General features: G+C 38.4%; 1 protein-coding gene across 14 annotated transcripts in view; it reads left to right on the forward strand.

The window, feature by feature from the left end:
* The window catches only part of Ppp1r12a (protein phosphatase 1 regulatory subunit 12A), a 109,342-nt gene that overhangs the window by 51,781 nt on the left and 30,764 nt on the right, over positions 1-26,797 (forward strand). For all 14 annotated transcript variants that reach the window (XM_042263370.2, XM_076553873.1, XM_076553871.1 and 11 more), the window contains exons 3-9: positions 679-797; positions 8,808-8,967; positions 12,520-12,664; positions 18,364-18,438; positions 19,018-19,106; positions 19,433-19,590; positions 21,373-21,497. In XM_042263370.2, coding sequence (XP_042119304.2) covers positions 679-797; positions 8,808-8,967; positions 12,520-12,664; positions 18,364-18,438; positions 19,018-19,106; positions 19,433-19,590; positions 21,373-21,497 — 871 coding nt within the window. The remainder of the gene's footprint in view (positions 1-678; positions 798-8,807; positions 8,968-12,519; positions 12,665-18,363; positions 18,439-19,017; positions 19,107-19,432; positions 19,591-21,372; positions 21,498-26,797) is intronic.

Raw genomic sequence — 26,797 nt, forward strand, 5'->3', positions numbered from 1 at the left:
TTCAGATTATTATTACTAACAGTGAATATTATTGCTTATTATTAAATAATAATTGTTAAACCCTTTCTTCATTGTAGTGGAATATACTTGAAATTATAGTAGCTGGGAAGGTAAAGCAGGACTCGGGGTTCAAGGCTAGTTGTATAGTGAGACTCTGTCTCGGGGGAGAAAACCCAACAAAATAAAACCCACCTCTCATGAAACTCAGAAAACCAGTACACTTGGAAAAAGTAGAAGTCTCAGTGGGGGCAGTCCAAAATGATGCTATAAAAGGCTTTCTAATTATTATTAAAACTACACTTCTGTTAGTAAAGCAAGTATGTTTGTTGAACATTTAAGAATTATAAATTTAAGCCGGGCGTTGGTGGCGCACGCCTTTAATCCCAGCACTCGGGAGGCAGAGCCAGGCGGATCTCTGTGAGTTCGAGGCCAGCCTGGGCTACCAAGTGAGCTCCAGGAAAGGCGCAAAGCTACACAGAGAAACCCTGTCTCGAAAAACCAAAAAAAAAAAAAAGAATTATAAATTTAAATTTCTGTGATAATTTTTGTTTGAGTGATGTGTATATTTATCACTTTCTTTTTCTCCCTGTGCTGTCCTGACAGAGGAACTTTACTCATAGGATACACAATGTTTCATTCAGCGGTACTCCTTTAGCTGTCCTTCTTTTGATTTTCCAGGTTTTTGATTGGTCAAGGAGCACATGTAGGAGCTGTCAACAGTGAAGGAGACACACCTTTAGATATTGCAGAGGAGGAGGCAATGGAAGAGCTGCTTCAAAATGAGGTTAATCGGCAAGGTAATACAAAGAGGACATGTCCAGAGCTATTTGTCTGTTTGTTTGGTTTTTTATAAATTATTCCTCTCTCTTTATAATGTTTTCAAAATTGAGTATGTATCATAAGACGTGGCCATAAAAGTATATAGAATAACTTGAGAGTGAAGTAGCAGGCAAAAGGACATACAAGATAAATGGGTCACCTTGCAAATTTGAACAAGATGGCCATAAATGCCTGCTGACAGGAGCATTTGAGCTGAGCTCTGCATGAGGGTAGAGAATGAGTCATGTGAATCTGGAAAAAGAGCATGTGGACAAAGGAAGCAAGAATGGAAGGGTGAGAAGGTGCCTGGTGTAACCAAAGCTCCCCCAAGAGGACGAGCACCATCAGTGTGGCAGGACAAAATAAAATTACTAGCCGAAGTTGGGCAGTAGTAGCAGCAGGCCATGGGTCCTACAGAGTCTAGCTTTTAGTACTAGTAAGTTAGGAAGCTGTTTGTTGGAGGGATCGAGGCAAAGGGCGAATGGGATGTGATATTTAGAAGTTTCTGGTTGTTAGGCCAGGAGTAGATTGAAGGGAAGGGGTGAAGTGTGATATTTAGGAAATAATTGTGATAATCTAGATACAGTGAGCTTAGACATGAGTTGGGTGTAGATTAAGTGATTAGAAGGGGTGTGTATGTGTGTGTGTACGTATATGTAGTAATCGCAGGATGAAACAGGGTTTTGCTGTGTATCCTAGATTGACCTTAAATTTGCAGCAATCCTGCCTCAGCCTCCTAAATGCTTTAATTACAAGTATTTGTCATCATGTCTACATCAGAGGATTATGAGTATAGTTTGATAGCTGGCCAAGAATAGTATTGAGTGATAAGATAAAGGAAATGTAAGAAAGAAGGAATCCGAGATCTTTAAATGAGCGATTAAATGGATTAAGTTTCTATTTGAGATAGGAAGATTGTGAGAATTATGTTTTAGAAGATCATTTAAACATGCTAAGTTTGTTTTGCCTGTTAGATATTCAGGCGGTTGAATATGTGAATTTGGAGCGAGATACAGGGTGGAGATACATGGTAAGAGGTACCTCTGTGATAGAGAATGGTTGCTAATGAGTACAGAGCTGTTTCTAGGAATGATGGGGATTACAGAATTGATTGTAGTAACAATTGCACAACAGCGGATTTTCTAAGAATACTGAACCGTATACTATAAATAGAATATGAGGTTATCTCTTGAAGGAATTTTTAAAGCACATATATAATAGGATATTGCAATGCTGCTTCTGGAGATATGTCCAAAAACAAGAGAGTCCCTAAAAATAGATGTATACTCATGTTTGTAGCAGCATTGTTCACAATAACCAAAAGGTGGAAATAAACCAAGGGTCTACTGATGAAGAGACTGATCAACGAAGAGCAGGCTGTTGTTAAGCCTTAAGAAGAAGGGCCTTCTGACATGCTAGAAAGCCTGGGAGAGACTGTATGGGGTGACATAAGCTACGAAGAAGGACAAGCACTGTGTCATCCCACCTAGATGATGGACCTGGAGTAGTCAAAGGTGGAGAAAGGAGAGCCGGGTGTGGGCACATTCCTGAAAACTAGTAACCGTGAGGCAGAATGCCAAAGGATTTTGAGTTCCAAGCCCTCGTTGACCGCCCTGGGATAACCTGTGTCAAGAGGAGAAAGGTGCTGAACAAGGTCTGAGAGTTGTTCAATGGATACAGAATTTCAGTCTTGTGATAAGAAGGAGGTCAGGGTTCATTATATAGTTGTTAATATACTTCCCTCATGGAATACTTGTTCAAATTGGTTAAGGTGACCCATGTGGGTGTATGGCTAGGACCTGCAGTTTGCTGTTGCTGCCAAGCAATATGAGAATCAGAGCTCACTCACAGATCACTAGTCCAGGAGAATGGTATATTTTCAAGTTCCTGTCAAATGCATAACCTTCCTTAAGTTGAAAAGACATGCGAAGCTATTTTAAGTCTGTATATGTAAGGAAGATTATAAGATATAATGGAAATTTCCAATAGCGTTCAGGTAACTTTTCTTATGTTTGAACTTACACATTGTAAAATAATGAAAGCATATAACTATCAGATCTTCAAGGGTGTTGCCTATGTGCTTTGGTAGTGATACACATTATACCATAAACTGTAATTTCTCTACTGCAATGGCTCCAGGCTTTTTAAAAATTATGAATAGGTTGACAATTTTAACTATTTTTTTTTCCAGCTAACTAAATAGAATACTTCAGTATATTTCTTTTCAAAGGAAGGTCAGAGGTACCTGTAGCATGGCCACATACCAGTTATTGGGAAGGAGAGAAACTAGATAGAATCAATCCATGCTGTAGGATTCCATCTTACAGAATTCTCAAAAGTACAAGCAAGCTGCAGATGAGTGGTTGCCTACTATTGGGTAAGATCACCAGTGGCAAGAGGGAGAATTAGAGTGAACGTGAAGAAGTTTGAGTGATAAACTTTTGTTCTTTAACTTGATTGTGGTAATGATTCTGTAAATGTGTGTATCTATTAAAACGTTCCCAATTGTACACACAATGTGTGCCTTGTATCAGTTATACTTGAATTTTTAAAAAATCATAATTTTAAGCCAAAAAGGAAATGGAAGTGTAGTTAGTGATAGTATTCTCTTAGTATATCAAACATTCTGGGCTCAGTTCTCACTGCTGCAAAACAGCAGACAAACAATATTCAAGATGACAACTTTTATATGTATTTTGCCATAAATTTTTTAATTTAAACTGTATCTATAAAATTACTATGATCATACAGGTATTATCAAAACTGTTATACTAGAGTTAAATAAATAATTGAGGAAAGATATGTGGTGTTGTTTTAAAGAGTTGGCTTATGCTGAAGTATGGTTCATCAGGAAGTAGACGATAAAGATTATAAAGGAATAGAAATTAGATAAAACTCTGGAAAATGGAATCTTCTTGTTCCTTAGGATTAGAGAAATCCTGTGACTACTGGTTTGTTGGAAATAAACAGGCATGAAAACTGAGGGGATGTATTTTAATTAAGACACAGAGCAGTGGGTTTCATTACGGCACTTCATACCTTTTGTTTCGATCCCCCACACCCACTTACACTCTCTGCCCCTTCACTCGTCGTGTTCTTCTGTTACCTCTCCCATACTCCTGCCTAAAGTGCCCCTCCCTCTCACGGTGTCATGACCCATCCTGTACATAGGACATCTGGAAGAATGGGGCCGGATCCACACGTGAGAGAGAGCATGTGGTCATGTTTGCTATTCTGAATCTAGGGTGCATCAGAGCTGAATATAATTTCCAGATCTGCCCGTTTCCCTGTAAATTTCATAATGTCACTGTTCGTACAGTTAAATAAAATTCCGTTGTGTATAGATACCATATTTTCGTTCTCTGTTCATCTGTTGAAGGGCATGTAAGCTTATTCCATTTCTGAGGAAATAATTTGAACAGCTGAAGTAGAGGATTATAAAAGGCAGCCAGAGCCCAGAAGAAATAACACACATTAGAAAACAGTTATAAAACAGGGACACGCAGCTTTAGGTGTCCATGCTCTGGGTGAGTGTTTCTTCCATGGGATTTCTAGAGTTGAAGAATCTGAAAGAAGAGATGCATAGTACATAACCTTTCTGTTGTTGTTTTGCTTCTTTGAGATAAGGGCCTTGCCCTGTGGCCCAGGTTGCCTCAAGCTCACAATTCTGCCCCCGACTCCTGAGTACTAGGATTACACATGTGTGCTGCCATATTCAGTTAAGAAAAATTTATCATCTCTTTTGCCATGATGAGTATTCAGATGGAAAGCTGTAATTTTCTGTCAAATAATGGTAATTCTTTAAATAAAGTAAATCTTTTCATCCTGCTTTTTATATAACATTAGCAGTTATTGACGATAAGTATAGGTACACATGGACTTGGCAGTACAGGCTTATCATGTCAGGACACGGAAAACAGCAGAAGGAACCTAGAACATGAGTTCCAGACAGTGCTGAGTTCCGCCCTATCTGAAATATAAAACATTACAAAGAAGAAAGAAGGCTGACTGGTTGTGGAGCCTGGGGGACTCCTCTGTCTCTGCCTTCCCTGCACTAGCATTGCACCATGCCAGCCAAGTACCACCTAACAGCTAAGCCATCTCTCCAGCCCCACTTGAAGTTGTTAAATAATTCTTCGCCTTTGCCTTTTTAAAGAGGGATCTTGTTATGTAGCTCATGCCAGCCTATAACTCACTTGGTAGGTAGCCCAATCTGGCCTTAAATTCAGATACTCCTGTCTAAGCCTCCTGAGTGCCTGCCTTTTGCTTTCTTATTCTACTATATTTGAGTAGTAAGTAGTTATGCTTAAGTAAATTGATTTGGGCACAAAGAAGTGTTTTTAATGTTAGCTAACCAAATTGGTTCTTGATTATGCCTGAGAGATTTGGCTGCATTTTTTTGTAACTTGCTATGACAGTTGATAGTCTAATCACTTTAATATATCCTAGTTTTCTCTTCTATTTGCGTTGTTAAAAAGTGTTAGAACTATAGCAGATGAGTGAAGGACCTGTTAAGTAGATACCCTTAGACGATAAGGCAATAAAAGAAAAGCAGAATCCGTTTTAGAGCTGGTGCTAATTGCTAACATCTTTGTGTTTGTTCCTGATCTAAAGCTTTATATATGTTAATTTTCAAAATAACCCTGTCAGGTAGGTACTATAATTTCCTCATGTCACGAATGAATAATCTGAAGCAGAGCATGCATGCTTTTCCCATGGCTAGTGAGTACCAAGTCAGGTTCAGTCTCAGCCAGTCTGGGTTCACTTCTAGTTCTTAAGCTATCATACTAATAGCCAAATAAATTAGGGCTTTCTCAGCATCACTAGTTAGTTTATCAAAGCTCTGAAATTTAAAAACAAGTCTACTAACATAAATTACATGACTTATTGATAGTTTTGTTTTAGATTTTGATGAACTAAACATTAGTTGCATTTTTAAAAAAAATTTAAGAACAAAGAAAGAGAGATCTGGACAGATGGCTCAGTGGTTAAGAGCACTAGTTGCTCTTCCCGAGGTCCTGGGTTCAGTTCTCGGTACCCACATGATAGTCACAACCATCTATAACTCCAGTTCTAAAGGATCCAACATCCTCTTCTGACCTCCATGGGTACCCATCACACAGGTGGTACACATATGCAGGTAAAACACCCATGCACATAAAACATGAGAAGGATTTTTCTTTTCTATCTTTCCATAAGCTGGGTTTTCAAAATGTTTCCTCTACAGCATACCTTAAACTTGGATTGCTTTGGCAAGATTTGGAGGCAGAAGGGATGTTAAGTGAGGAACTTTCTTCCCAGGGTGATACAACACACACTTTTCTACTTCCCCTGACAGACTGAAGTAAGAACTGTACCAGTGAGTGGCTAGGAGAGCCAGGGAGCTTGTATTGGCATTTCTGACAGGTGTATGGGGGAGGGAGTCCGGAGGACTCCAGTGCAGCTGGATCGCTGAGAAGCCGTCTTGCTAACAAGAGTGGCAGTGAACTGAAAGCTGTGTCCTTGGAGCTGGCTGCACAGTCTGCAGGCAGCTCCATCAGTCTGCACTCTCCTTTCCCAGCTCGTCAGTCTCCTCCTTCAGTAGTTGTTTACTTCTGTAATGCTGGGGAGGGACTTTTGAGAATCTTACAAGTTTCTGCTTTCTCAGATACCGTGACATTTTGCTCACCTCCTGAGCCTCCTGGAAGAATGCTTCAATTCCAAGGAGACTGCTGTACAACAAGGGAGTAATTGCTTTGTAATTGGATAAAGATAAATAAACACCAAAGTAAGAGTCTGAATGTTTTAAGATAGTGAAAGTAGAAAAAAAATTCTAAAAAGAGCTGTATCCTGGGAAGTGGTAATTTTCCAAGCAAGCAAAATGAGGATATGATCTGTGTTGGAGATAATTGCTTAAATAGCATGATGCACTTGGGAACCTAGGTGGAGATCCAGATTGTTCCCACCGACTGAAAATAGAAGAGGAAGACTAGAGATGAAGTTTAAAATGCAAGTCATCTAAGAAATGTTCAGCCATTGACAAATTCTAGAGAGATGAAATGACCAAATTTGGGCTATTCTAGTCTGGCAGTGGTAGGAGTATTGAACTGGAAGGAAGGAATGAGTTAAGTGAATGATCAAAGTACAGTGTCAAGTGAACTAGTGATAGGAACTGTCAGAGGACAGTCTCGGAGATGGCACCTCAGAATCTGTTAACTAACTGAGTGGAGAATAGGGATATGGTAAAGGGACAGTGACTGCCAAGGTTCTGGATAAACTCATACGTGGTGTAGAAATACACACGCAGCAACAGGTTAGTTCCCAGAAGTTGCTAAGCTTTTACTACTGAGTTTGAGATACACATGCCAGTGTTCCACTACATTATTTCTTTTCCTATTTTTTTGCTTCTTAAGCTGATATGCAACTGATCTTAACATCTCTAACCAAGTTTGTATGAGGCAGGACAATTGTGCATATGAAACTACATTATTTTATCTGGCCCTGCCACCAAATGAAATCAGTTCTATTTTTAATATATTTTACTATTTTGTGTGTATGACATTGTTTTCTTCTGTGTCCAAATTAATATCTGTCGAGACCAAGAGCAGATCCTGTTGCTGGATCATGAAGCATCCAGAAGGAGGTGCTTCACTGCCTCTACGACAACCACTCCAGTGAAAGGTGTAGTCGCCTCCATACTGTACGGCTGTTCAGTACGGCTGTCTTCACGGTTCAGCATAGTGATGCTTCTAAATTAAGATGATTGGGTCACACAGTTCACTGTCCTCTAAAGAAAGCCTGACATCCTCTGTAAAGAGAACATTCTGTGTAGGTTCCCACCCGGAAGCCAAGTGGTACTTCATTCCCTCTTTCCCAAACGATGATGTGGCATCACTTGATATATTTCTTGCTTTAATGTCATTTTAATTAGATGCTGTTCTTTACCAGCCTGTAGAATAGCTCCTCATTAATCACAGTCATTTTTGTCCTGTTTTATTTTTCTTCACGGATGTAACATTTTCTGCTTTATAAATAAAAGCAGCTTCACTTCTCATAAAGTACTCATAGCAGGCACTCAGTACATACCAGGCTGGAGAGGAGGGTGGGTGGGTGGGTGGGTGGATGGATGGATGGATGGATGGATGGATGGATGGATGGATGGATGGATGGATGGATGGAAAGATCCTAACCAGACAGTTGCATATTTGGATATAGATTATGAAAATATATTAGCTAAAGGAGATAAGAAGCATTGTCCTATTTTTTATTCATTTATTTGTTCCCTCAGAAACTATTTCCTTACCACTAAACTTATTTCCTATATTCTCCAGATGATGGAGTTATAAAATAAGAGACTATCTTTACTTTTGATAAGCTCAGTCTTCTGGAATACAGTGCTTATTTATAATTTATAAGTAAATTGTCATGTGTCATTTATTAAGTAACCATTAATTGAAGCCATAAGACAAGATAAGATCATTTAGGAATTTCACCTAATTTAATTTTTCCCTCAAGGTATGGAGCTCTTTGAGGATTGGAATGAGAAAATCGTATTTGTTTTTTACATTTATCCCCCTTTTATCATGTTAGCCAAATGCAGTGCTTATCATACTTATCATGAAAGCCTTTCTCTGGAAGTAAACAGTACTGATGGTATGGAGAACACGCTGTGCTGAAAAGAAAGGGTGTTAGAGAAAAGAGGGCCGTTGAGGGTTTGATTCTGCATTTACACTCCTCCACACGGCAGAGAAGCCTGGGCCAGCTGACTCGTGCAGAGCAGAGCTCGGGAGGTATAAATATATGTCCTGAGAATGTGGTAACACGTAGCAGAGGCAGGTGAATCTCTGAGTTCAAGATCTATTGTATTTCACATTCTTTTTTTCAATAACCAGTAGCCATTTTTCAAAACCATGGTTTAATTGTTAGTTTTCATTTAAATGTGAATTTTTTCATCTTATTGCTGTTGTCCAGTAACAAGAATGAAAACATACATGCTTTTTCCCCACCAGGCGTTGACATAGAAGCGGCTCGAAAGGAGGAGGAGCGGATAATGCTCCGAGACGCGAGGCAGTGGTTAAACAGCGGCCACATCAGTGACGTCCGGCACGCCAAGTCCGGGGGCACCGCGCTCCACGTGGCGGCCGCCAAGGGCTACACCGAAGTTTTGAAGTGCGTATCACTCTTGACGGAGTCTCTCGTTACTCACTCTCTTAACATACGTGCCAACATTATTTTGAAGCCGACTGTATGAATGTTTGTTCTCAGGAGGGAAAACGATGACCTTGAATAAAATTGCTTTTGTTTCTAAAGTTCTTCCTCAAATCTAAAAATTTTTCAGTATTTCTGTTCTCTGGTATTTTTGTTTGTTTCAGTTATAATTTTCTCATAAAATGGATTTAAGTGTCAGCCAACCATTATGTTACCTGTCAGGCTGATAGGTAACATATCATAGAGTCGTTGAAGACTCCCATATTGACTAGATGTTGAGAATAAAAACAATATGTTAATAGTTTTCTTTTTATATAGAAACACTAGAATTCAGTTTGCTAATACTATAATGTTAAATATTAATCCATAAACATCGTGACTATATAAGACTGTATGTTGGTCGACTAATTTCCTTGCAGCAGAGAGTGTGTGTGCGCGCGTGAGTGCGTGCGTGCATGCGCGTGTGTGTGTGTGTGTGTGTGTGTGTTGTGTGTGTTGTGTGTGTGTGTGTCTGTCTGTCTGTCTGTGTGTCTGTGTCTGTGTGTGTCTAACATCCTCTGAATAAAAACAATGAAGGAGCCCTTCCCAGACTTCCTGACCATTTCACCCTCAGTAACGTAGGTCTCTCTTAGAATAGTAAAGTGCTTAGTTTGTTTTCTTGTCCTTACCTGTTTCTTTCTAATCTAAAACTTTTCTGTATTTTTCCAACCCCATTAATAAGTGATATGAACATAGTGAGTTACCAACCAAATAATAATTATTCTTTACCCCAGCAGGTAATTTTACCTACCTCTAGGAATTTTTTTACAGGTATTTTCATCCACTTAAGAAGAAAGATATGTGCCGGCAACAATTTGTAATAAGGGTAGAAGAATGGCGTCATAATCATGGTACATAATTTCCATGGAAGACTCTGTAGCATTTAAAACATAAATGAGAAAATTTCTTTTGTATTATAGAATGAATACTAGGGTTATTATGAAATGTCAAAATCAAGTGAAGAAATAAGTATTAAATTAAAAATTAGATTTGTAGATGAAATTTCTCCATAGAGTTGTCAAAATCTATAGTTTTGTTAAAACCATGTAAAGTAAAACTAATTATCAATGTTCAGCTTGGGAAAATATCCTCCTTTTGTATTCTTGTGTGTGTGTTCATGTGTGTGTGTTTGTGTATATGTGTACATTTGTGTATTGGTATGGTCTGTAGTGTGTGTGTGTGCACATTTGTGTATGTAGTGTGTGTGTGTGTGTAAATGTGCGTGTTTGTATGTGGTATGGTCTGTAGTGTGTGTGTGCGTGTATGTTTGTATATGTGTGTGTGTTTGTGTATGTGGTGTGGTCTGTAGCATGGGTATGTGTATTGTGTGTGTCTGTATGTGGTGTGGTCTGTAGTGTGTGTGTGTTCATGTATGTGGTGTGGTCTGTAGTGTGTGTATGTGTGCACGCACGCGCGTGTATGTTTGTGTATGTGGTGTGGGCTGTAGTGAGTGGGTGTGTGGGTGTGTTTGGTACTTACATGAATAAGTAAAAACAATGAGTCTGGTAAAGAAGACACCTCTTCCAAGGGGAGTCTTCTGCTTTCTCTCCCTGTTCACATGCACGGCTCCTTTCGGTTCGGGTCAGGTGCCTTTCCTCCTCTGCCGCCTGCCCTGGGGCTGGTTTGCCGTTTCCCATTTTGCTGTCCGTCAGAGGAGCTCTTTGAGTATAGGTGCTTTTGTTTTCCTTTCTTTCTTCTTCTCTTTTTCTTCTTTTAATTTTTGTCTGTTTTCTTTCTTTCTTTGTTTTTCCAAGTGTCCTCATAGGACCTGGCACATTTAGAGAACCATGTTTGTTGAAGATGTATTTTCCTGCTTCAGTCTTCCCTCTACACCCACTCCCAAGTGTTTATAATTTTATGTTGCTCAAGAGATTGACATCGTTAAAGTTCATATTTCCTAATGAGGATATGTTTTTATTATCTAATAGTCTAGTGTTATTTTTCCTTCTTATTAATACAAATTCTGATCATACATACAGTAGTAGAGGTCTGTTTACATCTGTTAGCCTGCTCTTCAGATCATTGCTTTTAAATACTGGTCTGCAGACAAGAGCCAGGCAGCATTATAAGAAGCATATAGAATCATTATAATAAGGGTTATTTTTGTGCAGATATCCTGTATGTAAAATTAGGGATGGAGGGGTATAGATAGCCAGGCAGGCAGGCAGGCCGGCAGACACAGTGGCACACGCCTATATTTCCTCCACTTAAGAAATGGAGACAGGTTCACCATTGGCTTGTCGTATATAGCAAGATAGTCTCAAAACCAGCAAAATATATTTGGATAGACAGAGCCCTACGGCGCTGTACTACAGTTGACCTGGAGAATATTTTTTATTAAAGCAAGTGTTTAGCATGGCTTTGTTACTGAGCACAATTTGGAAATAGCTGCTGTAGCTAGATATTATCAATAAATAGGCTGGGTTATATTTCTTACGTTTTGGCTTGTTTTACACAACCTCACTCTGTAACCCAGGCTAGCAGCAGTCATCCTGCCTCAGCCACCTAAGTGCAGTGATTACATGTGAACATTTACATATAACCATCACTTCTTAACAGTAAACAAGTAGAGAGGATTATATATTAGCTGTCACTACCACCTCCTGTAGGTAAAAAGAAGCCCTTCTCAAGCTCACCATCTTGGAAAGTCAGGTAAAAGTATACTAGATTTCTGATGTAAAGCATCGTTTGCCTGTGTGTGGGGCTGTGCTATGTGCAACTTATAGGTTCATTATGTGAACATGATGTCTGAATAAAACAAAGGTTGATGTCACTATGCAGTTAAAAGGGCATGCTAATTTATGTAACTATGCATTATATTAAAATTTATTCCTATTTTATAGCTTCTTAGTGATTGAACTATCTGCTTTCTGCTGCAAAATATAAGACTCAATACCCTTGAAATATGTGTTTCGCTTTGTTTGTTCCTAACAGATTATCAGTTTCTTTTGAAATTTTTTGTAGCAGATCATAAAGGTTCACAAAGCTTCCATGAACCATTTCCTCAAATACAAAGCAACTAAGCATTACAGAACAAGCTTCTTGGATTCTGGTATATTTTTAGGCCACATTTGGCCTGAGATGATGTATCATCTGGACATCTAAAGATAGCTCTTGCAGCAAATAAGCTTTATGTACAGATTGGTCCATTGTGCTTAATCTTACCCTTGAAACTGGGCTTTTCATGAAAACTTTCACTTGCAAGTGATACTAACAAGAATTAATCAGTGTCATATCAAACTATAAGAGTTAAAATGATTAGAATTAATTAAAACCTCATTGTGGCAAAGACTTGAGTGTCTTCTCTAAATTACTTTCTATTTGCCCTAGTTAATTCATTAAGAGGAGGAAGAATTGGAAGTCTGAAAAGAATTAAATTGTAAATTGTGGTTAAATTGCATGGTAGAAGGCTATTGATCATGTTTGTTAATTTCTAGATTTTAATGATTATCTAATTCACTGTAATTTCTTTAGACTTTTAATACAGGCAGGCTATGATGTTAATATTAAAGATTATGATGGCTGGACACCTCTTCATGCTGCAGCTCATTGGGGTAAAGAAGAAGCATGTCGAATTTTAGTGGACAATCTGTGTGATATGGACATGGTCAACAAAGTGGTAGGCCTTTTAAACATTTTAACACTAGAAACAAAATTCTAATCTCAATATGATAATTCAAGTTTTTGAATTATGTGACCTTTATCTGCTGTCTATCAGGAATTCATTTATTAATGTTTAAGTTGTTTTGGCTTCCGAATGAGGTGTTTGTCTCTGTTCTGCAGAAAAGGAAGTTAGGATTCCTTGAGTAATCATACTGTCGTACATATACAGAACATTTGAGTACTTGCATCACTACTATATTCTTAGGTACTCATAAATTAATTATGTGTCTGTGTAAGTGTTTGCCGCTGTCAGTAGAAGTTGAAACAGTGTACCATGGTGTTTCTCGTTCTTTTTGGCTGATTGTCTTTAAGGCTTGGGCTTGTTTGTTTTGAGACAGGGTCTCACATAAGGCTGACCTTGAATTCTGTATGTGGCTGAGGTTTGTGTTGAACTTACCTCCTGCTTCCACTTCCCGTGTACTGAGATTACAGGCTTACACTGCCCCAGGTACCTGATGATAATCTTACTAGCCTGCTCACGGTAGCCAAGTGATAGTGGATACTGAAACGAGATTATTGAGATACAACATTTACAGGAAAACAGTTCCATGGGTAGATGATTTACTTAATGAGCCATAATTGGATAAAGGAAATGAGGGAGAAAATAAATGTTGTACATCATATTTTTACAAAAACATGCAGATTCAAGTCACCAGGTTTCTTAGATCACTTTTCCCTTTCAAATGATGTCAGCGACAGCAGTATTCTTGCTAGCTAGTCTCCTACTCCATGTTGGTAAACAGGTTTCACGTATTCACAGTTGAAAGCTTAAAGTATGTGCTCTATGTTGTCTGAGCTCTGGTCTGCAATCCAACTTCGAGTATCTTATAGGCCACTTACTCACTCACGTGGTTATTGCTGATAATTGGTTTATTTAGTAATAGTGACTTCCAAAAACGACTAGAAGGTAGTTTTTTAATTGATGGAAACAGTTTTCCAAAAAGACTGTAACTTCTGAGTATGAATATGCTGTTTCCCTGACCGGGTTGATATTCTCTGAGACACATATATAATCTATATGAGAAGAATTATTTAAAATATTTAAACCTTTATCTTAATAAAATTTCTTTTAAAATGCAAGACTTTAAAAACATTTTAATAGACATAAGGTAGACAGAATTCTAAATGTTTTTATGCCATATTTAGTCATAATTTTTAGGTTTGTTTATTTTTTAAAAAAATCAGTAGTTATGTAACTTTCCTATGTGGGTCCAGCTGTCTTCTCTGTTTTTTGTTTTATTTTATTTCATCTTTTTTATATGTGTGTAAGTATTTTGCTTGCATGCATGTATGTGCACCACATACATGCCTGGTACCTGCATAGGTCCGAAAAGGCTTTAGATCCTGGAACTGGACGGTTACAATGGCTATAGGCCAGCATGCCTATATGCTGGGAATGGAATGCAGGCAGCAAGGGCTTTTTGTTTTGTGTTGTGTTTCTTTTTTTTTTTTTTTTTTTTTTTTTTGGAGACAGTGTTTCTCTGTGCAAACCTGGCTGTCCTGGAACTCAGTCTGTGACCCAGGCTGGCCTCAAACAGAGATCCGCCTGCCTCTGCCTCCCGAGTGCTGAGATTAAAGGCATGTGCCACCACAGCCCGGCTTGGCAAGGAATGCTTTTATGCTGGGCCATTTCTCAACAGTCCTTTTGGTTTTTACTGACTACTCTTAAAAACAGTATGTCAAGCTGTTTCTGTTTGCTTCCCCCACCCCATTTGTTTTTTTTTGAAACAGGGTTTTTACATAGCCCTAGCTGTCCTGGAACACACTGTGTAGACCAGGCCGGCCTTGAACTCACAGAGTTCTGCCTGCCTCTGCCTCCTGAGTGCTGGGATTAAAGGCATGTGGCACCAATCCGGGATCCTTTTTCTTTTGGGGAAAGTACTTGCTATAATAGTTCAAAGTTATCCTCAACTCAGTGTGTAGTCCAGGCTGACCTCAAACTCTTGATTCTTCTACCATAGACTTTCTAATGCCAGGATTATAGATGTAAGCCTCCCTACTTGACATATCTTATGTTTAATTAGAGCATATCATTTTGTGTCAACTGTGTGAGCTGCTATATGAATTTATCATGTTCTTTCATTCGTTCATTAGTACTTTAAGATTTATTTTTACTTTATGCATATGGGTGTTTTGCCTGCGTGTGTCTCTGTGCACCATGTATATAAAATGCCCAAAAGGCCAGAAGAGGTTGGATCTTCAAGAACTGGAGCTAAGGATGGTTGTGAGTCACCACGTGGGCTCTGGGACTTAAACTTGTTTCCCTTGTTAGAGCAGTTGGAGCTTTTAGCCTCTGAGCCATCTCTCCAGACCCAGTCAGTTCATGAGTTCTTGTTTTCTTTAAGACATCAAGTAAATGCTCTTAAAGTATTATGAATGTTTATATGAATTAAGTGTAGAGAACATGATTCAGGGCCCACATACATACCAACATGCATATACATGTCACACCATACATGAAAGTTTTTTTTTTAATGAAAATATGATAATGGAAATAATATAGAAAATGTACAAATCCTATAAAGTTTATAAAAGTCTACATGGAAATGATGTTCTAAGAGTAGAAGTTTTTTCTCAACTTTTTAACTTGTCTGCAAACTATAAAACATTTATCATTTTAACTCTTAATATTGATTTTTAAATATAAAAGTTTTTATTTTGCTTTGTTGGCTTATTAAAATAATTGTTTTACTAGACTGTACCTATTGCCTCTTCTTTGTTTCTGTCAATGCACAATGATTAGAACATGTTATTAGCTTGATGTCATACAAGTTTAAGTATTTCTGCTGCTAATGGCATGGGTATTTGTTTTCCATCATTATCCTGCCTGCCCTCATTCTTAGTTGCTGTGAAGTCACATCATAATTGCCGCAGTACAGACCTGGGTTCTATCCCCACATCCTCTCTCTTCCCTCCATGACCTTAGCCAGTTACCACTCGGGCTTTCCCAGCTGAACACTGAAATAAGAACAATTTTTGGAACTACTTCACTGGTAGTTCTAAAGACTTAAATATGTCTGCAAATACAGTTCATTTAGAACAAGTGAGAAAAAAAATGAAGAGCCTGACATTGGATTCAAACCATGGCCTTGACAGCACTGTGGCTTTGCTAATTAATAGGCATATTGAGCTGATTTGTCAAGCAGCTTGCTTTGTTGTTTTAGTTTGACACGTTCTTACTTCCCGGTGTCGTCTTATCACTGTGTCCTTCTTAGTTGTATGCAGCTGCTTTCCCTGAGGAAGCTGTGCCTTCCTGTGCTTGTATCCCATGAGTAAAGCCATGGAACGTGATGCTGCTGCGAGTCTCGTCATGGTCAGGCTTCGCTGAGCTCCCTAGTGTCTTACAGACTGCATGGAGCTCATGCTTGTGTTACTGAAGGATGGATGTTCATAGGTGGTGGTGGGATGCTGTTTACATTGAATTTTTCTCTGTTTATAGCCCGCACTTTACTTTAGTTTTCATTTTCTGTCAGCTGCAGTTTGCAAAGTAGACTCATTAATCAAGGGAGACAATGAAAAGAAAGGTTAGTAAGGTAACCCGGTTTCTAACTATTAAAAAGGGAAATTCTTCCCTTTTCATTTAACTGCTGCACAAATGTAATTACAATTCATAAAATTCGTGATGGGATTTTATTCATAAGGGTTGGTAAGTTTTTAAGAAATCAGTGAGTTAATCTGAACATAAGACATGATTTTTAAAAATACGAATTGCATTAAAATGTAGAGCTTCAAACATTTTAGAGCTAATTGTACAGAGAGTACAATATATCAAAACTGGTATTTCTGCCTTTAAAATTCTGAACAAGTTATTTTATAACAGATCTTGGTTTGGGTTTTGTTTTGTTTTGTTTTAAGTCAATTTAATTCTTAGCTTTTACTGCTTACAACTGAAATGGGGCAGGAGAGATGCTAGAATTTTACCCCTTGGTTTGGTAGAGAAAGGTGACTTTTTAAAACACTGAGTGTTTTTCCACAGGGAATACAAATACACTGGCAGTGTTCCTTTGAACTAATTTTTAAACTAAGCAATACTTGAGGCTGCTGAATAAGCACACGCATGCACATGCACACAAACATTTTACTTTTTAGGAAATAATCAAATTAAAAGGCCTCAAAACCTAGAGTTACCACATGACTCATTAATTTCACTTTTAACATGGAAATTGCCCCCCACACATACAATACACACACACACACACACACACACACACACACACACACACACACACACACACACCTGTACAACAGTCTTCATAGCAGTGTCTTTTTAGAGACTTTATTATTTTAATTATTTGTATGTGCATCCATCTATGAGTATTCATACTTGAGTGCAGGTGCACTAGAATGGAGGCCAGATGCATCAGATCCCCTAGGACTGGAGTTAGAGGCAGTCACCCAGTGTAAACACAAGGAACTGAACTTGGATCCTCTGTGGGAACAGTCATGCTCTTCATCCAAGTAGTGCTTCATATCATAGGCAGAAAAGCAATGCAAATGAGCAGTTGTTGGTTTAGATTAGTAAGATGTCACCATGCGTCAGAATTGCATTCTTCAGTGAAAAAGAGTGAACTAGTAATACGTTATTGCGATTAATCTCGGCAGCATATGAAGTGAAAGAAACCTGTCTAGGGGCTGGCAAGATGGCTCAGAGGTTGGGAGCACTGACTGCTCTTCCAGAGGACCTGGGTTCAATTCCCAGCAACCACATGGCAGCTCACAACTGTCTGTAATTCCAGTTCCAGGGAACCCAACACCCATGGCAAAACAACAATGCACATAAAATAGTATATATAATTACACATATACTGGCATGTATTTTCATCCATAGATTCATGTTACAGCGCATGGAAAACAGTAGAGCTGCATATACACAGACACATATATACATAGAACTCTATAATAAAATATACATATAAAAAAACCTATCTAAAGGAGTATTGTATAGTTTGACTCATATAACATGTCTAGCATAAGCAAATACATAGATATAAGGTAGGTTAGTGGTTGCCTTGGTTACGAGAAATGGGAAAAAGATAGGGAGACACTAAAGGATTTGGTTATTATCTTGAGGGTGGTGAAAGTTTTCTAAAATTGTAGAAGTTACAACTCTAAATATTCTCAAACACTGAATCCATATACAACATTGAGTCATTCTGGTGCTAAAACATGCAGAAGGTATTCTGTTCCGCTGTTCTCTCACCTGAGTTCTCACGTGTCATTGGAGTTCTATGTTACATGTTTCCAGGGACTGGAGAGGTAGCGAAATCACTGAAGTGTTTCCCTTGCAAGTCTTATGACCTGAGTTCAGTCCCCAGAACCCATATAAAAAGCTGGGTGTGGTAGCCTGAGCTCTCATTCCCAGTGCTGGGGAGCAGAGGCAGGGGGAGCTGGAGCTCACTGGCCCAGCCTGGCTTACTTGGTGAGTTCCGGACCTGTAAGAGACCCTGTCTGTAAGAAAGGGATGGGGCAGATCTCATGTTGCCCTCTGAGCTCCACATGGGTGCTCACACATGTGCCTATAGACTTACATGAATCTGAAATGTGTGTGCACACAGTTACCTAGATTTCTCTGTAGTTATTCAAAATTGTGATGTATTTATATTTATCAAAATTCATGATTTATTGACTTTTTACTACTTTTCATCTCCTGTCTAGGGCCAAACAGCTTTTGATGTAGCAGATGAAGACATTTTAGGATATCTAGAAGAGTTGCAAAAAAAACAAAATCTGGTATGTTTGATTGCTAAAATTGCTTATATTAATGAATTCTCCAAGCTTTGAATTTCAAGCACTATTTTAAAGTTACTCTAGTAATCACAAAATGACAGTGGTTTAGAATATAGGGGTGGTGGTGATGTGTCACCCATTTTGTTGGTTGCCTGTTTCTGTGTCTTGTCTTTAACAAAATGAGTACTTAGAACATGTTTTTCTAATTTCCTAAGACAATATGCTTTAAAGATATGACTGTAAACTTTGAATTTAAAATAGAAGGTCCCAAACAAGCAGGGGATTCCATAACTAGGAGATAGAGTCTAAGTAAGTTACTGTCAGTAACCACCTTAAGAAGGCAGTGGATCTTGACTTCTGTGAGCTGAAAATGGAAAGATTGACATTTTTCTTTTTGTTGCTGGTTAGAATTTCTGGGGTTTGTTGTGTTTTATTTAAATTGTCAAGTGTTTTTCAAGCTTTTTCTTGCAGTTAAAATTTAAATCTTTTTAAGATGTCATTTTTTATAACTTCCTTCTCTTTGTCCTCTGTACTTTGCTAATTAATGTTACCCTTCTTTCCTTTGCACAACTGTGAATAAAGCTCCATAGTGAAAAACGGGATAAGAAATCTCCACTAATTGAGTCAACAGCAAATATGGAAAATAATCAACCACAGAAGACTTTTAAAAAGTGAGTAAATGATGAAGCAAGGTTTCGTTTCTGCTATGAATGGAATAACACACTGGACGGTGGTGGCGCACGCCTTTAATCCCAGCACTCAGGAGGCAGAGCCAGGCAGATCTCTGTGAGTTCAAGGCCAGCCTGGTCTACAGAGCGAGATTGAGGACAGGCACCAAAACTACACAGAGAAACCCTGTCTCAAAAAAACAAGAAAAAAAAAAAATGAATGGACTAACAGTAGCCACTGGAGCAACTCTTGTGGATCTGAGGGAAAATAGTAATGTATTTGAACCTTTCATGTTGACAATCAGTTGAAGTTTGTTTTCCTTTCACAGCAAAGAAACACTGATTATTGAGCCAGAGAAAAATGCATCTCGCATCGAGTCTCTGGAGCAAGAAAAGGCTGATGAGGAGGAAGAAGGGAAGAAGGATGAGTCAAGCTGCTCCAGCGAGGAAGACGAGGAGGACGACTCAGAGTCGGAAGGGGAGGCTGGTAAGATGAGAAGCATGCATACATTCGTTATGGTTGTACTGTTCTTGCAGTTTGAAGTAACACAGGAACAGGCTGCGGTATGAGCTTTTTGTACAGATTGGCTCCTTCATTCCTGCTGTGTCTGTCTGGGAACTTGGGAGTTTACTGTTGCCTGCCTGTCAGGAGGCTGTGGCTCACCTCTGCTTCTTGCTGATGTGCGTTCAGATTTGAAGAAGATGTAGAGGCTTCTCAGAGTGTCCTAGGACCCTACAGGACAGTGCAGATAGAGTTGAGCGTCTTCCCAGCAGTTCAAGAGCACAGCTACTGAGTCCTGTGCTTCGTTAGCCTAGAAGGCTGGCTGTGTCAGCCTCCCAGATTCTCCTTAAGTGCCCAAGGAAAGGAGGGTCTGCTGAGACAAGCTACTCTCCTGTGAGGCTATGGCACAATTGGTTGGTTTTGAGAAATTTGAAGATACGGCAAAGTGCAATATAATAAACATTCATGCTCTTAACTACTGAGATTTCAGATGTATTAGCTTTTGAAGCTCAATTATACTTCATATTTTCCTTTTAGTAAAATTAAGGTATTCCTTTACCATCTACCTAGCTATCCTTCCTTCCCAAAAGGCAATCATGAGGTTTTCTTTTAGTTTGTGTCTATACTCTTATAGTACACTCAAGAAATATGTAAGAACTGTATTATAATACAAGAGTCATTGTTTACTTAATAGAGAGAAAAATGCAATTAGGAGAGTTGACACTTTCATTGGTTGATTTATCTTCAGTGCCTACAACAGTGCTTGAAACATAGGGACAATGGGTGTTTTTTTGAATGACACCTTGTAAGCTAAGTACATTAATTCTAAAAAAATGAAATTGTGCATATTTAACTTCAGATTTCTTACAGTCAAGAAAATCATATTCTCTGGGACACTTAGCCATATTGACATGAGTATAAATTGTCAGAAGTAGTTTTTTTAGATTTAGTGGAATAATGATCTTGGATAACAGTTACTTATCCATTAGAAAATTATGGCTATTGTAGGTTTTTTACTAATATTGCTAAGCATTCAAAGTTTAAATGTTACCTACAATTTTTCCCTCTAGTTCAGCAGTTCTCAACCTTTGGGTCATGATCATCACAAAACATGTATTTTCGATGGTCTTAGGAACCCCAAACCATAAATTTATTTTCACCGCTCTTTCATAACTAATTTGCTGCTGAGTGGCATTTCAGTTCCTAAGACCTTTGGAAAATATATTTCCAGTGATTGTGACCCACACGTTAAGAACCACTGCTCTAGTTTTAAGAGTTATTGAAGTGAGGGCCTGTTTGTGCCCTTGAGTGTTTGTTTTTAATGTTAGTTAAAGTTCTGCATTCCTAAAGACAGACTTCTAGAAACTCCTTTCAGACCTTGTAGCTGGGCTAGAGAGATATAGCTCAACCGATAAAGCATAAGGACCTGAATTCAGAGCTCCAGAGGCCATAGGAAAGCCAGGCAGGCATGCTGGCTGCTTGGGATGCCAGCCTTCAGGAAGCAGAGACAGGAGATTCCTGGGGAAGCCAGCTAGCTAGACTAGCTGGAGTTGGTAAGCCTCAGGTTCACTGAGGAACTGCATATGTTGACTCTGGGCCTCTGTGTGCACACACACATGTGAACAGATATAGAACCATTAAATACACACACACACACACACACACACACACACACACACACACACACACGGATAGTAATAAGGGAAGAGCCACAGGAGCCTAATTCCGTAGACTCTCAACTCTTAATGTTTTGTTTGTTTTTAATAGATAAGACAAAACCAATGGCTTCTGTAACTAATGCTCACACTTCCAGCACACAAGCAGCTCCTGCAGCTGTTACAACACCTACTCTGTCTTCCAGTCAGGGGACCCCTACGTCACCTATTAAAAAGGTAAGCCGAGACTGTTATGAAACATATAAGTATTCTGTTTACGTACCATTTGCACTAACTGGTTAAAATGGTTTGCGATGGTTATAGTTGTTTTAAAGTATACCATATTTTTCTGCTTTAATTTGTAATTTCCTTGAACTGTGACATAGTGTCTTTTTTTTTTTTTTTTTTTTTTTTTTGGTCTTTTACAATTGATAGAATGTTGACACTGTACTTAATAGCTAATAAAGTATGGCAGGAAATCAAAAGCTCTTGCAATATGAGAATTGGCAGGCATGGTAATTTTTATTTCTGTTAAGCGTTTCTTTTGAGAAGCTCCAGTTTTGTGTCTTCTGTCTCTTAACTAGAGGTGTATTCTGGTAATTACTCCCTTGGAAAGCACAGCATGAAAAGTCAGGGGGAAAACACTAATCTAGATGTTTTCCATCTCCTACAAGGTACCTGGCATGCCACTGTCAAATGCCAGGAAAAGCACATTAGAAAACCAGACCTCTACCCTTGTTACTTACTTTCATTTTGAGCAAATTACTGTGTTTTTTACCAAACAAAACAAAGACAAATAAAATGAATACTGTAAAAATTAGTTGACACAAGAGCATGACCAGTGATGAAGGATAATCCCAAAATGCTGGCGATGTTTCTTCCATTGCCCCCTCCATTGTACACCAAAGCTGTTTTCCCAGGGTGTGCTGCTCTTTGTAAACACAGTGATGAAAAGCTCTTGCTTTTCTTAACCTTCTGGTCTCTTCATAAAGGTTTGTCCTCTGTAGCTAGAGTTTTCCTACCTGGCCCATGGTCAGGACAAATCTCTCTCATCTGCCAGTCCCACAGCTGTTCAGACCCAACCAAGTAAACACAGAGAGACTTATATTGCTTACAAACTGTATGGCCGTGGCAGACTTTTTGCTATCTAGTTCTTCTATCTTAAATTAACCCGTGTCTATTAGTCTACAAGTTGCCACATGGCTCATGGCTTACCCGTACCTTGCATCTCGCTTTTCATGGTGGCGGCTGGCAGTGTATCTCTGACTCAGCCTTCCTGTTCCCAGAATTCTTTTCTCTCCTTGCCCCACCTATACTTCCTGCCTAGCTACTGGCCAATCAGTGTTTTATTTATTAATCATCCACAGCAGTCCTCAACAACCCTTGCTTACCTTAGTGGGCTCACTTCTGCCTTTCTAAAAGATACACAGTTTTGTTTGTTCTTTTCCTCCAGAACATTTAAAAATGTGTGTATTGCAGTCACCATTAAATTTTACCCTGAATATATCAGTTTGTGTCTCCCAGGTGCAGACATATTATCCTTCATTCCCACAGTAAAATAATCATGCTTAGGAGAGATAACTTTGCTATAATACACAGTATATGATCTGTATAATAATATAATCTAAGCTAATGAGTGTGTGTGTGTGTGTGTGTGTGTGTGTGTGTGTGTGTGTGTGTGTGTGTGTGTGTGTACAGGTCTTCCAGACTGTGCTTCAGTACTGTCTTTTATTGAGTTGTGTTTGGTTGTTGTAGCTGTTGTTGTGTTGCGTATCTGGCAGTGTTTGAGTTGAAGGGATTTGAGGACTGATTTTGAATCCCCACTGTGTTTCTACTCACTACTGTCAGCCATGTGCAAGTTGGTTAAAATGTGAAGTTTCCAGTTTTTTTAATTGTATATATGGGAATTTTTTTTTAAAACTGCATCGTCAGTATAACTCTCTTCTAAAACTCTGAGTGATGGGGCCATAACTCAGTAGTGGCATGTTTGTCTAGGATTCATGAAACCCTATGTTTATTGCCCTGTAGTGGGGAAGAATAAACAAAACTCAACCTAAGGAAAGTCTAGGGCAAACAACATAACTTCTCAGGGCTGGAACTGTGTAGGTGTCACTGGTGTGTAGTTAGGACATCAGAAAGCAGTTGGGGTAAGTTGTTTCCTCACCACTCTGGAACTCAGTGAGGAATTCTTCAATCCTCTTAGAACTCAAGTTCGCATGATGATAATTCCATATGCTTGACGTGAAATGCTCTTCAACTTTGGTACCAGTTTGAAGACTTGTCAGGTCATAACTAGCATCAGCAAAGCTTAACTGAGCTATATTCTACTTCTACAACTGCCATATACTTCTTCCATGAACACGAAGTTTGTGTCTCTTTCATTTAAAAGTTTGATTGATTGTCTGTTAAGACAGTAGGATTATTTCAAGTGCCTCTATGCTACTGCTGATGTCTGGGCCAGTTACCAGCTGTCTCTTTTTTGATAACTTGACTGAGCAATTCCTTTCACAAAGATGTAGAAAAAAGTTGCAGTAAACGTGTTGTGTTCAGTTGTCCTCCTCAGGCTTAGCCTTAGACTTAGCTTACTTCTCAGCTGACACTTAATAAATACACTAACTGAAAGTACTTTGTATCTGTGTAAGCTTAGTAGAAAAAGAATATCATTCCTGTAAAGAAAAAGGCTTAATTCAAATCTTTGTCTTGATTCTGTAATTAAACTGAATTGAACATACATATCAATAATTTACATACTTGGAAAATCTCATGTAACTTACCTTGAAAATCATATTATTTAAGTTTTTATTCTTAAGATTTTATATAACTAATTTTGTCAAAACACAAAGATATAATTACCCAAAATCTGAACATTTTTGATGATAGAAGAGTCTTACAGTATGGTATAACTTGTATATAACAGTATTTAGACGTTTTTATCTACTATTTAGTATTTAGTGTTTTTTAAGTGCTTTTTAAGGTTTTGCCTATAAACAATTAGAGACTCAACAAATGCAAACTTACTTAGGAATGCATTTGTAAGTGCATCTTAAAAGATTTTCAGTTGAATTCTAATTTAGGTTTGAAATCACTCCTCTGCTTTTAATATTGATATAAAATTATCTTGGGCTGTCCAGTCTTGTCTATCAGAGCCTAGACTATGGATTTGTATGTGTGCGCTCACCCCAAGGAATAGATCACACATGGAAGCAAGCAAAACACTATTAAATGTCACATATAGTCTTTTAGTATACAAGGTATTAAATGTCACATATAGTCTTTTAGTATACAAGCTAATTGATGGGTTCACTTTTCTTGCCTTAAGTTTTCAATCCTGAACTAAAAGAAGAGCATATGAATAATGCCAAGCTGATAATCTGTGGGGATCCTATGTTTGAAACTGTCAGCTTGGTCCAGGAGTATAGATTAGCAACAGAGTTCTTCCTAGTGTGCATGATGCTCAGGATTTCATTCTCAGCACACAAAAAAACTGAAATGAAAAATAAATAAATAAATAAGTAGTCACTTCAAATTGTTAGCTAATATTAAGTTTTTGGAACTTTCTCTAGTCAAAGAAAGGATTGTTGGGATTCCAACAATTCATAATTTCAAGAAAGTGAGCTATATTTGTTTACTAGATAGTGAAAATTCAGAATTTTCTCAGATAGAATTAATTGGTCTGGGTCACTAACTATCTAGTTTGCTAAGCAGAGCAGTAATTTTATGAAGACTAATTTGTGCTGTGGGAATATATATTGTGTATATTATACACAATACAAGTGTACTCGTGTGGGTGGCAGTGTAAAGGTGAGGAGATTCCGTTCAATGTGAAGTAATGTGATCAGAGCGTTTACGATAGATGAATAGGCACACTTCGCCAGCAAAGAAAAGTTGGCATAACTTGACAGAAAAGGAACAGTGAGCGACCAGGCATGGTTTCTAATAGGGAAAGGAATTGATCACTTTAGTTTCACAGCACTCATGTACAGAGTAAAACAGGAAATGAGGGTAAATATGGAATACCTTGATTTCCAGGGTAATAATTTATGATTTATTTAATAGGAATTACAGGAAATATGTGAACAGTGCTGTTACTCTGACATTTAATGTTGTAAGTACATTTAACGATGATGAGATACTGAGGAAAGATTGCCCACGGTGATAAAGAATATAAGTTGGGAAATAGCCTTGGGCTATGTTTTAAGTTCCAAATGCAATTTTAAGTAGTCCGTTCTGTAGGTGAAGAGAATGTAAGTCTAGGACTAGCAAGGTGACCCAGTGGGTAAAGGCGTTTGTCATCAAACCTGGTAATCTGGGTTCAGTCCCTGAAGCTCACGGGGTGGAAGGAGAAAACTAAGCCCATAAGTTGTTCTCTAACTCCACACATGCCATGGCACACATGGGCAGGTGCACATACATGACAGACAGACAGACAGACAGACAGACAGACAGACAGATGGCTTTTTTAAATTAAGAAATTTAAGACTAGGTAGCTGGGTGTGGTGGCACATGCCTTTAATTCCAGCACTTGGGAGGCAGAGGCAGGCTGATCTCTGTGAGTTCAAGGTCAGCCTGGTCTACAGAATGAGTTCTGGGACAGCCAAGACTGTTACACAGAAAAACCCTGTCTCAAAAAAAAAAAAAAAAAGAAAAGAAAAGAAAGAAAGAGAGACTTAAAACTAGGAATTTGAGGTTGGACTGGACTAGAAAATTGCAAATTTTAGAATACGCTTAGTAAATTTAATACTTAGCTTGAAAGGTAAAACTAATTTCAACCCTTGGCAGAAAAAGAAAAGGAAGGATATCTAGGAGCAGACTGTTGGAATACTTCTGTTGAAAGAGTAAGCAAAGGCAGGTTACTAGCCAGAACGAAACAGAAGTGGTCTGAAGAGTAAGAAAGTGGAGATGTGATATCCCGTTATTAAAAACAAAAGAAGAGAATTTCAAGTAGGTAGTTACAGTTAAGCATTTCAATAGGTTTCATCATGTACCACATCAAAATGAAAGGTACTTCTTAACATCTGGACCATCTGGATCTAAATAAAATGGATGGAGACTTATCAACTGTTAAAATACAGCATTCCTGCTCTGGTTGTGTCTAGTCTAAAAGAGCAATAATAGTGTTGCTATTGTAGTGTTATAGTAAGATAACTCAAACACAGAGCTTAGCTCAGAGCTAGACATGAGCAGACATTTGTTAAACGTTGGCCTCTACTGTTCAAGTAAATGTTATCTGCTATCTGTTTGCTTTGTCATGGTGGAAAAGAACTTCATTTTGCAGGACATGCAGTTGGAGCAGAGGTTGACAAAATGTAGCTAGTAAGCCAATGTCAGTCCTTCCTATTTTTCCATAGTAAACAAGCAAAGAATGGTCTTAACGTTTTTAAATACTTGGAGAAAATATCTAATATACTATGTTATTGACACAAATTCAAATTCCATTGTCCCTGAATAAACTTTTATTGGAGCATAGGCACATTCATTCATAATCAGTGTTTTTGTAAACACAGAAATCAGTAACTTTTTGCCCGATACCTACCACA

This window comes from Peromyscus maniculatus, chromosome 18 (genome assembly GCF_049852395.1).
Source record: "Peromyscus maniculatus bairdii isolate BWxNUB_F1_BW_parent chromosome 18, HU_Pman_BW_mat_3.1, whole genome shotgun sequence".
Taxonomy (NCBI): Eukaryota; Metazoa; Chordata; class Mammalia; order Rodentia; family Cricetidae; genus Peromyscus; species Peromyscus maniculatus.